The following is a 14,635-nucleotide window of genomic DNA, read 5'->3' on the forward strand; positions in this document are numbered from 1 at the left end:
TGAGACACAGAAGGAGGTGGAATTGGCAAGCCTTGCTCATCATGTGTGATAAGGAGGATGGATGAGTAAAAGGTCCCTCCCACTTTTCTGTGTGGGTTAGTGTTGGTAGCTATCCCTGAGATGTAAGTCCAGGAACAGGAGAATGTTTGGCAGAAAGCAGTGAATTTGGTTCTCATCCTGAACCAAATTATGAGCCTTGGGAGTGTCTGTGGCATTTCCAGGTGGCATTCTGGCACTCAGGTGGAAGCTCTGAGCGAGTGACACATGCAGAGTCGTTAGGCCAAGGTGGCAGATGTTTATGGATGAGGTCACCCATGGAGAGGGTGGCTTGAAGAGGGAGTTGGGCTCAGGGGTATGAGGACTTCTAGTTTTTGAAGAGTGATTCTTTGTCGGGGAGTTGTGTATTTTCCTCGGTTCTAGTCCCCCCCGCAACAAAGAACTGAAGGGCAGAGACACAGTAGTGAAGCAGAGTAAAAGTTTTATTTAAAGTTACATACTTAAAGAGAGAAAAAGTGCAGGCGACCTCAGGGAGGAGAGGCGCCCTGAAAGGTTCAAGTTTTATTTAAAGAGAGAAAGTGCACTCTCGGAGAAAGGGGAGTTTGAGCTACCTCATAGAAGAGGCGCTGAAAGATTGGGAAAGTTTTGTTAAAGTTACACAGTTAGAAAGTGCAGGGGACCTCAGAGAGAGGAGTGCACTGAAAGGTTTAGGGTCTGGGGTTTTATAGGCAGTTGAGGATTTTCAGGAAAGCAACAAAGGGCCTGGTGTGGACCTGCCAGATGGTTCCAGAATGTTCATCTTTGATAAGATGTTAAGTTTCTTCTTTTAACTTAACAATAAATTTTCTTCTTTGATTCCTTTCCAGGATATCAGTTTCTGTCTGGAAGCATATCAATCAAGATTGTCTGCCCTGCCTCCAAGGTGGGTTGGGCCACTGTCCGTTTGATTAAAATGCAGTCTTAGCTCTAAGATAGAATTCTTCCTGAATAAGCTGGGCCTTTTAGCAGGTGCTAAAGTATATCTTACAATGGTATGTTCTAATTGACACAGTGAAAATATAGGCTATGATGAAATACTTTTCTTCATCTGGGGAGTATTCAAACTTCTAGGCCAAGTTGCTCCTGGCCTTCTGAGCTTTCTATTTTTAACTGGTTAACTCTTTGAGCCCTTTCTAGTGGGCTTTACTGGCCTTATTCTCTTCCCACCCTGCTTATATCTATTTTCCTGCCTAACAAGTCTACCTGGTGAGAGTGGTGTGGCGAGGGGAGGCTGAGGCTGAAGGGACATGGTGCTGGACTCTATATGCTCATGTATGGTGGTTTCAGTGGCTCACTTTTCCCTTAAAGGGCAACAACCTAAAATAAACCACAGGAAAACTTCTTTGTTACCCTAGTCTCACCTACACTACAACAAAGAAGTTGCTGGGGAAATACGAGAAGTTCAAGCTCCAGGCAATGATATATGCCACCAACAGCAATGGGGACAAGCCATATAACCCCACACCTGGGCACATACACAACTCTGAAGGCTTGAGTGGTCAGAGCTCAGTGCATGGAACAAACCCAGTCTTGGTATTTTAAGCGGAAAGTATTACATTTATTGAATTAGATGTTTACAAAGTTATTGGCAGGGCTGTAGGAGAGGGCTCTAGTCTGGGCTTCTAAGAGTGATTCTCAGGACATGGCAGAACCATTATGCTAGGGAGGCTGCTATTTTTGTCGTGAGCAGGAAACTGGGAGGATCCCAGGAGGCATCCATCTACTGCTCCCACCCTGCTCTGTCAGTCGCTCCTACACTACTTCTATCATAATTACTGACTTCAATATCCTTGTAAATGAGCCTTCCACACCTCTGGCCTCCAGTCCCTTGATCTCTCCTGGTCCATTCCTCTCTCCTGAGCCTATATCCTGCCTTCTGTCTCATCAAACCTCTAGCTCTTCCACCATCCTCACTCTTAGGGGTGGATCTTGTTTTTTACACTGTGACAATAAAAGCAACTGGAGAGATCGTTGACAGCCTTGTCATGTCCGCTTACTCTGACTTCTCTCCTGGTATTTGTGAACCAGACCCCCACCCCTCACCTTTTGAAACATTTGGCTCCAGGAACTTTTCTCTGTTTCTTTGCTGCAACATCACTGTTTCCTCTCTACACGGTCTTTCGCACCAGTATACTAACATAACACAATTTCGTCTTGAAGTACTCCTTTCTTTACCCCCTCTGACTCACCCAGTTATCTTCCCATGTCTCTCCTCTTTTTTGAAAGAAGCCTATATAGTTACTGTCTCCTTTTTCTCCACCTCCCCCATCCAATTCTTTTGAACCTACTACACGCAAGCTTTTGTCGATGCCAGTCTACCTAATCTACCCTTATCATGATCACCCATGGCCTCCATTTGGCTTAATCTATCGGTCAGTTTTCAGGCTTCATCTTACTTGATCTTGTAGTGGCTCCTACAGTTCAGAATTCTTTCCCCCTCCTCCATGAAGAACTTTCCTTATCTGCCTTCAAGGACGAAAGCCTTCTCCTGGCTCCCTTCTTCCTCTCTCTGATCTTCTTTCCTTTACTGGCTCCTCTCACTTCCCTGACCTTTAAACTCTGGAGTTCCCCATGGCTCAGTCCTCCGTCTTCTTCCCCTTCTATCTTCATACATTCCTTTGGTGATCTCACCCTTTTTGACCTGGATTTCAGACAGTCTATAAGCTGTTGACACCCAAGTTTATATCTCCACTTATATGTGTAATATGACTGAACATGACTCAAGTTGAACTACTGATCTTTCCCCGGAACCTGCTTCTTCTGTAGTCTTCCCAGCTCCATAAATAATACTACTATTATTCTACTTCTTCAGATTCCAAGCTTTTGAGTTTTTTTTTTCCCTCATGACTCACATCCAACCATTTTAAAAGATAAGTCAGGCCACAATTGGTCTCTTTTCCATCCCACTCTGATAAAAAGTCTAAGTCCTTCCAATAGTCTCCAAAACATCCCATGACCTGACTCACTCTTCCCACGCCCTTACCTCTCTGGAGCACACTCCCATCTTGCATTTGTTCCTTCTTCCTGAATATTCTTGCAGATCACTATGCAGATTGCTATATGGCTTACTCACCAAACTTCAGCCTTTATGCCACATTCTCAGAAGCCTTCACTGTCCTATCTAAAATTGCAACCCTCCCCACACTTTGTCCTCGTTCCCTGCTTTATTTTATTTACATTAAAAAAATTAATAGACTTTCTTACAGCGGTTTTAGGTTTATAGAAAAATTGAGCAGAAATTGAGTTCCCCATACACTTCTTCTGCTTAGTTTCACCTATTATTAACATCTTGTATTAGTGTGGTACACTTGTTACAATTAATGAGCCACTATTGATACATTATTTATTATTAACTAATGTCCACCGCTTACATTAGGGCTTTTGACAAATGATAAGTGTCATGTACCTGCGAGCACAGCATCATACAGTAGAGTTGCACTGCCTTGATGTTTCCCTGTGCTCCACCAACTTGTCCCTCCCTCCATCTGAATGCTTGGCAACCACTTTTTACTATCTTTTTACTATCTCCATAGTTTTTCCTTTTCCAGAGTGTCATGTAGTTGGAATCATACAGCATATAACCCTTTCAGATTGGCTTCTTTCACTTAGCAATCAATGTGCACTTAGTTTCTCCATGTCTTTTTGTAGCATGTTAGCCTTGCTTAATTTTCTCCTTGGAAATTATCATTTCTAACATGTTTCTATGTATTTTACTTATTTATCATATTTACTGCTTGTCTTCTCCACAGGAATGTATGTTTCATGAGGGTAGGGATTCTTGTTCACTTTGTTCACTGCTGTATCCTCAGTGCCTGTGACAGAGTTTTACTCATTGATGGTGCTCAAGAAATACTGAATTAGAATATTCCTTAAATGAATGAACAGTGCACTTAATTGAAGAACAAACTTCTATTTAGAACTGTCCTGGCAAGGGAATCTGTGAAATACAGTGATTAGCTTTCTGGACCATTTCAACTCCATTGCCTTTGACCTTGGTTAAGTCACCTGACTTAACTTGTCTGTGCAAAAGTTTCCTTCTCAGTAAAATGGAGGTAATAATAGTACCTCCTTCACAGGGCTGTGGTAAGGAATGAGTTAATATAATATAATTAAGTTCCCACACATAGTAGTGTATAGCAGTAGTAATTATTATTCCATACAGAAAGACTAAGAAGGAGGTGGGAATGGACTGCGGGTTGGCTACATCCGATATGCGACTCTAGTTAGTTGCTCAGTGATGGAAGAGCGCTGTGAGCTGCAGCAACTGCAGGCAACCAAGAAAAAGAAGGTGGCGGAGTGCGGGATACTAATTCCACTTGTCCATCACTTTACAAAGCACTTTTACATTATAAACGCTTCTAATCCTCACAAAACAACGTCAATAGTTATTACAATGCCAATTTTACCCATGAGAAAACTGGTTCAGGGAGGTTGAGTGACTTGCCCAAGGGAACCATATGGTAAGTGGTGGCCCCAAGAGTCCCATCCAGAAGTGCCACTTCACACCTCAGTACAGTTGCTATTATCCCCACAACTTTCAGGGCATACGGAGTATCCTGGGTACAGAGGTCCAGTGACCCCAGGGCAGGGTAACAGAACCACTTTTAATACCCACGTGCCTGCTGTGAGGGGCTGGGTGCGCTGCAGGCTGCAGAGGCTCGCCGCCGGGGTATTGTTTGAGGAGCGGTGGTTCGCAGACGACTTCTGAAATTCTGCGTGCTGATGAGAATGTCAGGGCAAGTTTTCAGAATATTCCCTCCCCTTCCCCCGCCTCCAGGGGGCGGGGCAATGAAGCGCGGGAAAATCGGCCTAGACTCCACCCCTACCGCGTGCTGGGGGCGGGGAAAGAAGAGCTATTAAATGGGAAATGGACGTGGGCGGGGTTTCCACTCCCCCAAACCCCGTGTTTAGGAAGGCTACCAGCACGCCGCTTTAAGATCCCGTTGGAAATGGCCCAGGCCACGCCAGCACTCTGACGTCACCTCTTCCCTGTTTCCGGCCTGCTAGCTCCTCCTGGGCGTCAGGTGTCCGTTTCGTCCCTACTCCAAGTCCCGGTCCCGCTCCAAGTCCTCTCGGGGAACGTATGGGTGACGCCACTCTCCCAGGAGCTGGCCCGCGCGAGGACTCCCTACAGCCAGACTATAGGACGATTTAGACAGTGTGAAAACCAAGAGGAAATGGTCAGCCAGACGACGTAACGTTTTGGGTGACGTTACATTCTGTACTTTTGCACGGCATGACTGACATTGGGGTTTAGCTTGAGAAAACAGCAAACGAATCTACACACCTGGGCTCTCACAGTGAACGAGGTTCTCCTCAAAGTGGCCATCAAATGGAAGCTGAGAGTTCTTTAAATTTGCATAGAGAACTGCGGGTTTCGAGGACTGCGGCCAATTGGGAGTGAGGGGGGCGGAGACGCACCGGGATAGTCACTGCCTCCGGTAGGAAAGCGGGGAATCAGATCGGCTACTTTCTGAGCCACAGTGGCGGAGGCCAATCGCTTTTGAGCTGCACAAATGGGGCAGGTTTTGAGCTGCACACCCAGACACAACCAATAGGGAGAGGTATCTTCAGAAGGCCTAGGCTCCTTGCCCAATGAAGCTGGGAAGTCCGCTGGGCTTGTTCCGAACGGCAGTACATAAAGCCAACCCCGTGCGCGGCTGGGAGGGGCGCAGTACTGAACGACGCGGGTACTGGCCAATGGCGAGTGCGAAAGAGGGCAGCTCAGCCCGGCAACGCGGAGGGAGCCGAAGGAGGGGGAGGCCGAAGCGGGGAGAAGCAGGAAGTAGCGGCGGCCGCAGAGAGGGCAGCCGTGGCAGCGGACGCGGCGGCGGCAGCGGCTGAAGCAGGGGAGAGACGGCCGAGTCCCGGCCTGCAGTAGGAGCGGAACGAGTAAGCGTGCATGGAGAAAAAACACGCGCCCCTGGCCCCGCCCCCGGGGGGGGCGGGTGAATACCCCGCCCCTCCCCCACTTGGTCAACTACCCCCTTCTCCGCGCCGCCCCCCTGGGGCGGCTTCTAGGAAGGCCCGGACGCAACCTCAGTCCGTTGGGGCAGATGGAGGAAACTCCCAGCTTGTTGAAAGCACAACCCCTAGCAGGGTAAACGTGGGAGGGTCGGGGTTTCCAAGCACTACCGACTCCAGCCCCAAAGGTGTCTGGAGCGCGGCGGCGTGACTGGAGGCTGCGGATGTCGCGACCTAAAATGGTGTCTATGTCCGGGGATGGGGGCGGGGTAACCGGGCCCGGCCGGAGCGGAGCCTCAACGTCCGGGCCCGGACAGGACTCAGACGCTCCAAGCTGCCGCGCCCCCTCGGATCACTCCCCAATCTCAAGAGAACCTTGGGAGTCTGCGGGAGGGGCGGTGTGCTGCGCTCTGCAGGGAGGGGAGGAGGTCGGAGTCGGGACGACCCCCAGCTGGAGAACTGCGAGTAAACGCAAGACGGTCCCCTCTGCACTCCTCTTTCCACGCGCCTCCCTACTCCCGTGTAGTTCTGGGCTGGGAGGGGCTGCGCGGCGGTACCCCAAGGCTCTGGCTGAGGCCCAGCCTTCCCTTCTCATGCCGGTGGGAGGGAGAGAAGCGCTGCGCGTCTCAGTTTCCCCTCTGGCTTTTCCTGTATACACACCGCCCCCTCTCCTCAACCCCGGACATGCTCCCCGCGCCGGGCCTCGGCAGATGGTAGGGACTTACTACCGCCCGCTCGCCAGCTTGGCGGCAGCCTAATTGTCTCCGGCTGCTGGCCCCTCGCCGTCCTCTGCACTGCAGGCTCCAGGTCAGGGAAAGGGAAAGGGCAGTGGACACCGACCCAATCCAGGCCAGTTCTCCCTCTTCCTGCTCAGCCCCCTTCCTTTAGCTTTTGGGGAAGAACAGAGGGAAAGAGGGGTGGGGGCAGAGCCCAAGAGACAGGGCGCAGCAGCCTCGGAAAGGCCTGGGTCGGGTCGGGGGAAGTCTTTTCTTGCTGGAGCTTTACTGCTTGGGGGACTTCTGCTGGCTCTCCGACGACCTCTAAGTCACTTGGACGCCAAAGGGGGAGTTGCTTGGGGAAGACGAGTTGGCAGATGTTTTCTTATAGTCCCCACAGCTCTGTGCTCCATCAGCCCACTTTTCTGAGTGCTTTTCGGAGAGAGCCATGCCGAGGAGGGCCCTAGCGGTCCATCAAGGCAGCCACAGAGGGTTGAAGGGCTTTGTCGAAATCCCAAACCTGCGGAATGACTTGAGGTGATGAGGGGAGCACTCCCTTTCTTCCTCTGGTTGGTATCTTCTCCTCCCACCCACACCTTGGTCCCAGCAGTGCCACTGGCCGCTTGCTGGAGTAGCTCCAGTTACAGTCTAAAGGCTGGCAAGAGGTGAGAGAATTGGCCCTGAAAAATGACTTGCATCCCGAGCAGGCAATGTATGAGGACAGAGACTACTTCAGTGCTTCTTCCTAGATACAGAAACACTTGTGGGAAGAAACTGGTAAAGGACAGACTTGGGTACCCACGAGCTCTGGGCTGGCTTTCTTGTTTAAGTGCCACATAAGTCTTGTGGGACTTTTTGTGTGTGTGTGTGTGTGTGTGCTGGGCCATGTTGGGGCTGGGTGGGACTTCTTGAGCTACTTGTTGCCAAGTGAAGATGAAAAGGGTGAGGAGTGTGAGTTAGGAGCTCAGAGCAGAAATGACAGTGGGGAGCAGGCCCAGCTTTCCCCGTGGTGGCAGCTGTGCTGGTGAGGCTGGTGCCCTGGGGTTATAGCCCTGAGAGAGTACTAGAGGGAGGGGGAGGGGCCGGGGCGCTCTGGGGAAGGTAGGTGAGCAAGGCAGCAGGTGTTTGTGCCCCGGAGAGGCCTCGGCTAGGGCCCTTGTGACCAGGCTGCTGTCACGGCTTTCCCCTCTGTCTAGTCTCTTTATCTCTTTCTGTTCTGTGTTTTATTCTTTCTGTCTTGGTCTTTTGGGTGATTTCCCTGAGTCCACTTCTCCCTGTTAACCAAGCTGGATTTCCAGGTGTCGGGGATGACCCCACGTGCCCCAGATGGCCTTACATGGCCCTTGACTCTTGTCTCTGACCCCACCACAGATTTACAGTGCTTACTCCTTCCCAACTCCTCCTTCACCTGAGATGTCCTTGTTTGTCCTAGCGGGAATAGGTTCTAGATTCTGACTCTCATGTTTGCAGTATCATGCTCAGAATAACCCTGATATATGGATTACTTGCCCCCCCTTGCAAACAGCAAATGTAAGGTAGTGGAATAACGGTTTATCCAGCAGGCCATTGATAAAGCTGGAACTAGAATAATTTCTTAAGTCTTAGTTTAAGTCACTGCCTCTTTGTACTCATGGCCTTTCAGATCTCTGCGAACCTCCAGAAGATCCATGAAGAATTATGAATGGGTCCCATGCTGCCATGAATGAGCCCTTTGACCCACAGCATCGTGTACATCCTCCTCATTAATAGTAGTTCTGATTAATTGATTGATTCTGTGCTGGGCACAGGAGGGACCGAGGTGGTTTCGACCAAGATCCTCACTGAACTCCCTCTGCCTCTATTACCGTTTTGTCTTACCTGTATTTCTGAGCAGTCTCTTTCCCTTAGCTTTCTCTGGATCTTGGTGTCTTCCTTGGAATGTGCATATTACCTCCCCTTTCAGTGTTAGGGTCTGGCCGACCAGATGCCCTCACCGGCTCTCCAGGGCTTGCGCTGTGGTAGAGGGGCGCCCAAGTTGAGTGCATGTGGTTCTGACACAGAATGAAGAAGGTCCTGAGGGAGGAGGTACAGAGTTCCTGCTTCCAGAGGTCTCAGCTTCTCTTCTTGTTTTCATCAGGTCTGGAGCCCACTGCCATGGGGGATATGAAGACTCCTGATTTTGATGACCTCCTTGCGGCCTTTGACATTCCCGACATTGATGCAAATGAAGCCATTCACACTGGGCCAGAAGAAAATGAGGGGTCAGGAGGCTCAGGGAAGTCAGAACCTAGTATAAGAGGTGAATCTGGAGAAGCAGCAGCAGCTGCTGGTGATGACCCTGGGGCTCTAGCCCAGGCCTGTGACCATGGCTCGCCACCATCAGATATCTCGGCAGTCAGCGTCATTGTCAAGAACACTGTGTGCCCTGAGCAGTCTGAGTCCCCACCTGGGAGTTCAGGAAGGGAAGGGGCCCTGGCTGAAGGGGTGACTAAGGAAGGGCCTAGGGGAGTTCGTCTGATGCAAAATGGTTTTGGGGGCCCTGAGCCCCCTCTCCTAGGAACACCCCAGTCTCTACCTTCTCCTAGCGGGGGATCCTGGAAAGAAAAGGCCATGGAAGGCAAAGCTCCCTTGGACCTCTTTGCTAATTTTGGGCCTAAGCCAGGGGTGCATCCTGATCCCCTGCTTCCCTCTGCGCCCTCCCCACCTCAGGAAGGGGCTGTGACCCCACCTCCTTTTTCCTCTCCCTTTGAGCTGGCCCGGGAGAATGGCCCGGCCCTCCTGCCACCGGGTTCTTCACCCCGGTTGGAGGCCTCGCAGCAGGGCAGCTGCAGCCCCCTTCATCCCCAGAGCCTAGCCCAGCTAGGCTCAGGCTCTAGCCCTAAGGCCACAGGCATCCCTGCCAGCACCTTGCTTCCTCGAGTTGCTCAGGGGCCTTTTTTCAAGCAGTCTCCAGGGCACCAGAGCCCTCTTACCTCCGCTAAAGTGCCCGGCTGTCAGCCCCTAAAAGAAGAGGATGAGGGGTTGGTGGACAAGTCTCCCCTGGGAAGCCCCCGGAGTCACTCTAGTGGAGCTGAGGCTGCAGATGAGGACAGCAATGACTCCCCTGCCTCCTCCAGCTCCTCTAGGCCCCTCAAGGTGCGGATCAAGACGATTAAAACGTCCTGTGGGGGTATCACAAGGACTGTAACCCGGGTCCCTTCAGACCCCGATCCCCCTGCCCCCATGGCTGAGGGGTCCTTCCTGGCTGAGGCTAGCCTCCTGAAACTGTCCCCCGCAACCCCAACACCTGAGGGTCCAAAGGTGGTGAGTGTCCAACTGGGTGATGGCACAAGGCTGAAGGGCACTGTGCTTCCTGTGGCCACCATCCAGAATGCAAGTACTGCCATGCTTATGGCGGCTAGCGTGGCCCGCAAAGCTGTGGTTCTGCCTGGGGGCACTGCCACTAGCCCTAAGACAATGGCTAAGAGCGTGCTAGGTCTGGTACCCCAAGCTCTGCCCAAGGCTGAGGGGCGAGCAGGGCTGGGAACAGGGGGGCAGAAGGTGAACGGTGCCTCAGTGGTGATGGTGCAGCCTTCTAAGCCAGCCACCGGGGCTGGTGCAGGGGGCGGCACAGTCATCTCACGGACCCAGTCCAGCCTAGTGGAAGCCTTCAACAAGATCCTTAACAGCAAGAACTTGCTACCTGCCTACCGGCCAAACCTGAGTCCACCGGCTGAGGCTGGGCTTGCCTTGCCTCCAGCGGGCTACCGCTGCCTTGAGTGTGGAGATGCCTTCTCATTGGAGAAGAGCCTGGCACGACACTATGACCGCCGGAGCATGCGCATCGAGGTCACCTGTAACCACTGCGCCCGCCGCCTGGTTTTCTTCAATAAGTGCAGCCTGCTGCTACATGCCCGTGAGCACAAGGACAAGGGGCTCGTCATGCAGTGTTCGCACCTGGTCATGAGGCCTGTTGCCCTTGACCAGATGGTGGGGCAGCCGGACATCACACCCCTGCTGGCTGTCCCACCTGCTCTTGGCCCTCCAGCCTTGCCTTCGTTGGGCAAGGGTGATGCGGCCATCACCTCCACCATTACAACAGTTGCTGCTGAGACCCCTGTCCTGCCACTCTCAACTGAGCCCCCTGCTGCCCCTGTGACCTCTGCTTACACGTGCTTTCGCTGCCTGGAGTGCAAGGACCAGTGCCGGGACAAGGCTGGCATGGCGGCCCACTTCCAGCAGCTTGGGCCTCCTGCTCCTGGGGCCACCAGCAATGTGAGTTGCCTTTCACAGCCTTTCCCTGAGAAGGGGACAGCCAGTTGCCATGGGGATAGGATCTAGGAGGGTATTGAGGGCTTGGCTAGTAGTAGTAATGGGGGCAGGCCACTCCTCACTGACTCACCTTTTCTCACCGCCCCCTTTACAGGTGTGCTCAACCTGCCCCATGATGCTCCCGAATCGCTGCAGCTTTAGTGCCCACCAGCGCATGCATAAGAACCGATCTCCCCACGTCTGCCCTGAGTGCGGGGGCAACTTCCTACAAGCCAATTTTCAGACTCATCTCCGGGAGGCCTGTCTGCATTTCTCACGCCGTGTAGGATACAGGTGCCTCACACCTCTCTTCCCCCCAGTGTGTCAGCACTTTTCCCCGTGCACTTTGTGGTCTCATGTTGCCCATCCCCAGCCTTTTAGATGGCCTCTCCAGGAGAGCCCCATTTCTCCAGCTGAAGCCCTCAGGGTTCGTGCAGGCACGTGCAGCCTGGCGTCTGTCTGCCTTCCCACCCTTTTCCTCGGAGTGGGGGACGAGCAGGGCCACCTCTGGAGCCCCAGCTCTGCCTCAGCAGGCATCCCTCAGGGAGTCCAGTCTCTGGAGCTCCCTCCTTTCTCCACCGTGCTCGTGTTTCACTGCTGATGAACTTTCCAGAGTCCCCCCAGTTCCTGAGAGAGTGTACAGTGGACAAATGGGCATGGCGCTTTCCCCGCCTCACCACAGCACCTCCCACTTTCTCCCCAAGGTGCCCCAGCTGTGCAGTGGTGTTTGGGGGTGTGAACTCCATCAAGTCCCACATCCAGACATCACACTGCGAGGTTTTCCACAAGTGCCCCATCTGCCCCATGGCCTTCAAGTCTGCACCCAGCGCTCACGCCCACCTCTACACCCAGCATCCTAGCTTCCACACGCAGCAGGCCAAGTGAGACCTGGGGAGGGAGCATGAGGAGAGATGAGCTGGAGGGGGGCTTGGTCCTTGATGGGGTTGGGTGTCTACACTGTTCTCTCTGTCCACACAGGATGATCTACAAGTGCGCCATGTGTGACACAGTCTTCACTCACAAACCCCTCCTCTCCTCACACTTCGACCAGCACTTGCTGCCCCAGCGTGTCAGTGTTTTTAAGTGTCCATCTTGTCCTCTGCTTTTTGCCCAAAAAAGGACCATGCTGGAACATCTCAAGGTACAGGAGTCAAGGGATATAGGCAGGGTGCTCAGCTATGTTGACCCAAGGCTGGGGTCACATAACCCTTAGGAAGTGGGGGCCGGGGAGAAACGAGGATCTGGCAAAGCCAGGCCCAAGCCCCCAACTACCATCTGCCTTGTCTCCTTACAGAACACCCACCAGTCAGGGCTCCTAGGGGAGGAGACTGCCGGGAAAGGGGCCGGGGCTGCCCTTCTGACCCCCAAAACTGAGCCTGAGGAGCTAGCTGTGTCTCGGGAAGGAGTAGCTCCCCCTACTGAGGAATCATCATCATCCTCAGAAGAGGAAGAGCTCCCCAGCTCCCCAGACCCCCCTCGACCAACCAAACGGCCCCGGCGGGAATTGGGGAGCAAAGGCATCAAGGGTGGGGGTGGGGGCCCTGGAGGCTGGACCTGTGGCCTTTGTCACTCCTGGTTCCCTGAGCGTGATGAATATGTGGCTCACATGAAGAAGGAGCATGGCAAGGTGAGTGGGGCTCGCCCAGGGGAGCAAGATGGGCTGGAGGGGCAGCATTGGGGTGACCTGTGTGGAAGTGGGAATGGGGTCCTGATGGAGCCTGGCTTCTAGTTTCCCCACTCCTTTCTCTCCTAGTCAGTGAAAAAGTTCCCTTGTCGCCTGTGTGAACGCTCCTTCTGCTCTGCCCCAAGCCTGAGACGTCACGTCAGGGTCAATCATGAGGGTATCAAGCGAGTTTATCCATGCAGGTAACCCTTGTCCCTTGCCCACTTCCTTTTTCTGCCCAGCAGGTGACCCTCACTCCCATGACCCCATGTCTTCTGAAGTACCTTTCCACCTGCCTCTTGTCTGAGTGGACTTGAGACCTCCCTCCATTCCAACAGCCCACCTCCTCTCAAGTCACGGGCCTTGGTCTTGGGCTGTGCCTCTGGCACCAGTCCTGCCCCCTCTTCTCCTCTAGGTATTGCACAGAAGGAAAACGCACCTTCAGCAGCCGCCTGATCCTGGAGAAACACGTCCAGGTCCGGCATGGCTTGCCACTCGGGGCCCAGTCCCCTAGCCGAGGGAGTGCCCTGGTTCGGGGCCCTGGTGCCAGAGCCCAGGTAGGCAGAGGCCCAACCTGCTGTCCCGCTTTTTGGGCCATGATTATGGGAAAATGCAGGTTACTGACCCTGGCCTTAGGAAGCCAGGTGGGGTGCCAGGGGCAGTGGGGGCTGATGTGGGCACCCAATTTCTTCACTCTTCTCCAGGGGCCGGGACGGAAACACCGCCAGTCCTCTGATTCTTGCAGTGAGGAGCCTGACAGCACAACACCTCCAGCCAAGTCCCCCAGGGGTGGACCCGGGTCGGGAGGCCACGGCCCCCTGCGTTACCGGAGCAGCAGCTCAGTGGAGCAGAGCCTCCTGGTGGGGCTGAGGGTGGATGGTGGTGCCCAGCAGTGCCTCGACTGTGGCTTGTGCTTTGCCTCTCCTGGCTCCCTGAGCCGGCACCGTTTCATCAGCCACAGGAAGAAACGGGGTGTGGGTAGTGCCAGTGGCTTGGGCCTGGGGGATGGGGAAGAGGAGGCCCCACCTCCATCGAGGTCTGATCCAGAGGGTGGAGAGTCACCCCTGCCTGCTGCTGGAGGCCCACTGACCTGTAAAGTCTGTGGCAAGAGCTGTGATAGCCCCCTCAACCTCAAGACCCATTTCCGCACACACGGCATGGCGTTCATCAGGGCTAGGCAAGGCGGCAGCGGGGACAACTAGGCCCCAGGCCTGGACTGGCGGTCCCCCACTTCCCTAGGAGCCTGGGCTACTGCTGCTTGCCTGGCCTCTGGGCTGAGGGGTGTTGTCATCCATGTTTTGTTCAGTCCTCCTCCAGCCCCCAAAGATAAGCTTTTGAGGATTATAGTTACTTGCAGTCTCCACTTTGGGTTTGGTCCTTGGCCCTACTAGAGTGGGCCCTCCATTCTTCTTCCTAAGCCCAACACTAATTCTCCTGCTGCAGAGCGCTGTGTGCAACTGGGGATGTGAGGTGGGACGTTCCTAGGCCTGCCTGACAGGCCCAAGGAAGGACCACTGCTGGGGCAGTCAGGACATGCTCCTCAACCCGTGGGCCTGGCCCTGCCCCAGTGCCACCCCTCAGGCTCCCTGGCACTCAAGGACTGCCCCTGTCCCCTACAGTGCCTTTTATTCCCCTCCCCCCAGAAATCAGGGTGGGGATGAGTCCTGTCAAGGGGGCCCAGGAAGAGGAGGGGACTGGGTCTCAGGAATCCTTTATTCTTGTAGTAGTAATACTAACAATGGGGAAAACGGGAGGGAAAAAAACATCATTAAAACTGCTAACAGTTTAATCCCATCCAGGCTTCTCTTTTCATGTGACTTGACAATGTGGACTTGACAGGCAGGGGGTAAGAGTCAAAAATGTATTGACTGAGCTAGGCAGGACAAGGCAGTCTTCCTCCTCATTCTGGGTGGTGCACCTTGGATCCTAGACACTGAGGCATCTGTTCACTAATCACCTACCCCCCAAAATACAACTCAGAAATGAC

At 53.5% G+C, this 14,635-nt stretch overlaps 1 protein-coding gene and 1 long non-coding RNA gene across 4 annotated transcripts; one reads left to right on the plus strand and one right to left on the minus strand.

Annotated features, from left to right (window-relative positions):
* Positions 1–4,163: 4,163 nt before the first annotated feature.
* On the minus strand, positions 4,164–5,083 carry LOC118922425 (uncharacterized). Its single transcript, XR_008997124.1, has 2 exons — positions 4,957–5,083; positions 4,164–4,868 (listed from the first exon to the last, which is right to left on the minus strand). It is a non-coding gene; the product is annotated as an uncharacterized LOC118922425 (long non-coding RNA).
* A 392-nt stretch (positions 5,084–5,475) lies between these two features.
* Positions 5,476–14,634, plus strand: ZNF687 (zinc finger protein 687). 3 transcript variants are annotated; one of them, XR_005028769.2, is made up of 9 exons: positions 5,476–5,928; positions 8,833–10,949; positions 11,101–11,279; positions 11,690–11,866; positions 11,964–12,126; positions 12,280–12,612; positions 12,739–12,851; positions 13,041–13,205; positions 13,353–13,549. XR_005028769.2 is itself a non-coding variant. In XM_036905135.2 (9 exons), exons 2-9 carry the CDS (start codon positions 8,850–8,852, stop codon positions 13,848–13,850), a joined length of 3,705 nt encoding a protein of 1,234 aa, XP_036761030.2. In that variant the 5' UTR covers positions 5,476–5,928; positions 8,833–8,849; the 3' UTR covers positions 13,851–14,634. The 3 variants fall into 3 exon arrangements, 2 of the variants coding, with proteins under 2 accessions (XP_036761030.2, XP_036761033.2); XM_036905135.2 differs by having other exon boundaries at positions 13,064–13,205; positions 13,353–14,634; XM_036905138.2 differs by lacking the exon at positions 5,476–5,928 and adding an exon at positions 6,019–6,136 and having other exon boundaries at positions 13,064–13,205; positions 13,353–14,634.
* The last annotated feature ends 1 nt before the right edge of the window (position 14,635 follows it).

The sequence above is a fragment of the Manis pentadactyla genome, chromosome 4, assembly GCF_030020395.1.
Source record: "Manis pentadactyla isolate mManPen7 chromosome 4, mManPen7.hap1, whole genome shotgun sequence".
In the NCBI taxonomy this organism is placed as follows: Eukaryota; Metazoa; Chordata; class Mammalia; order Pholidota; family Manidae; genus Manis; species Manis pentadactyla.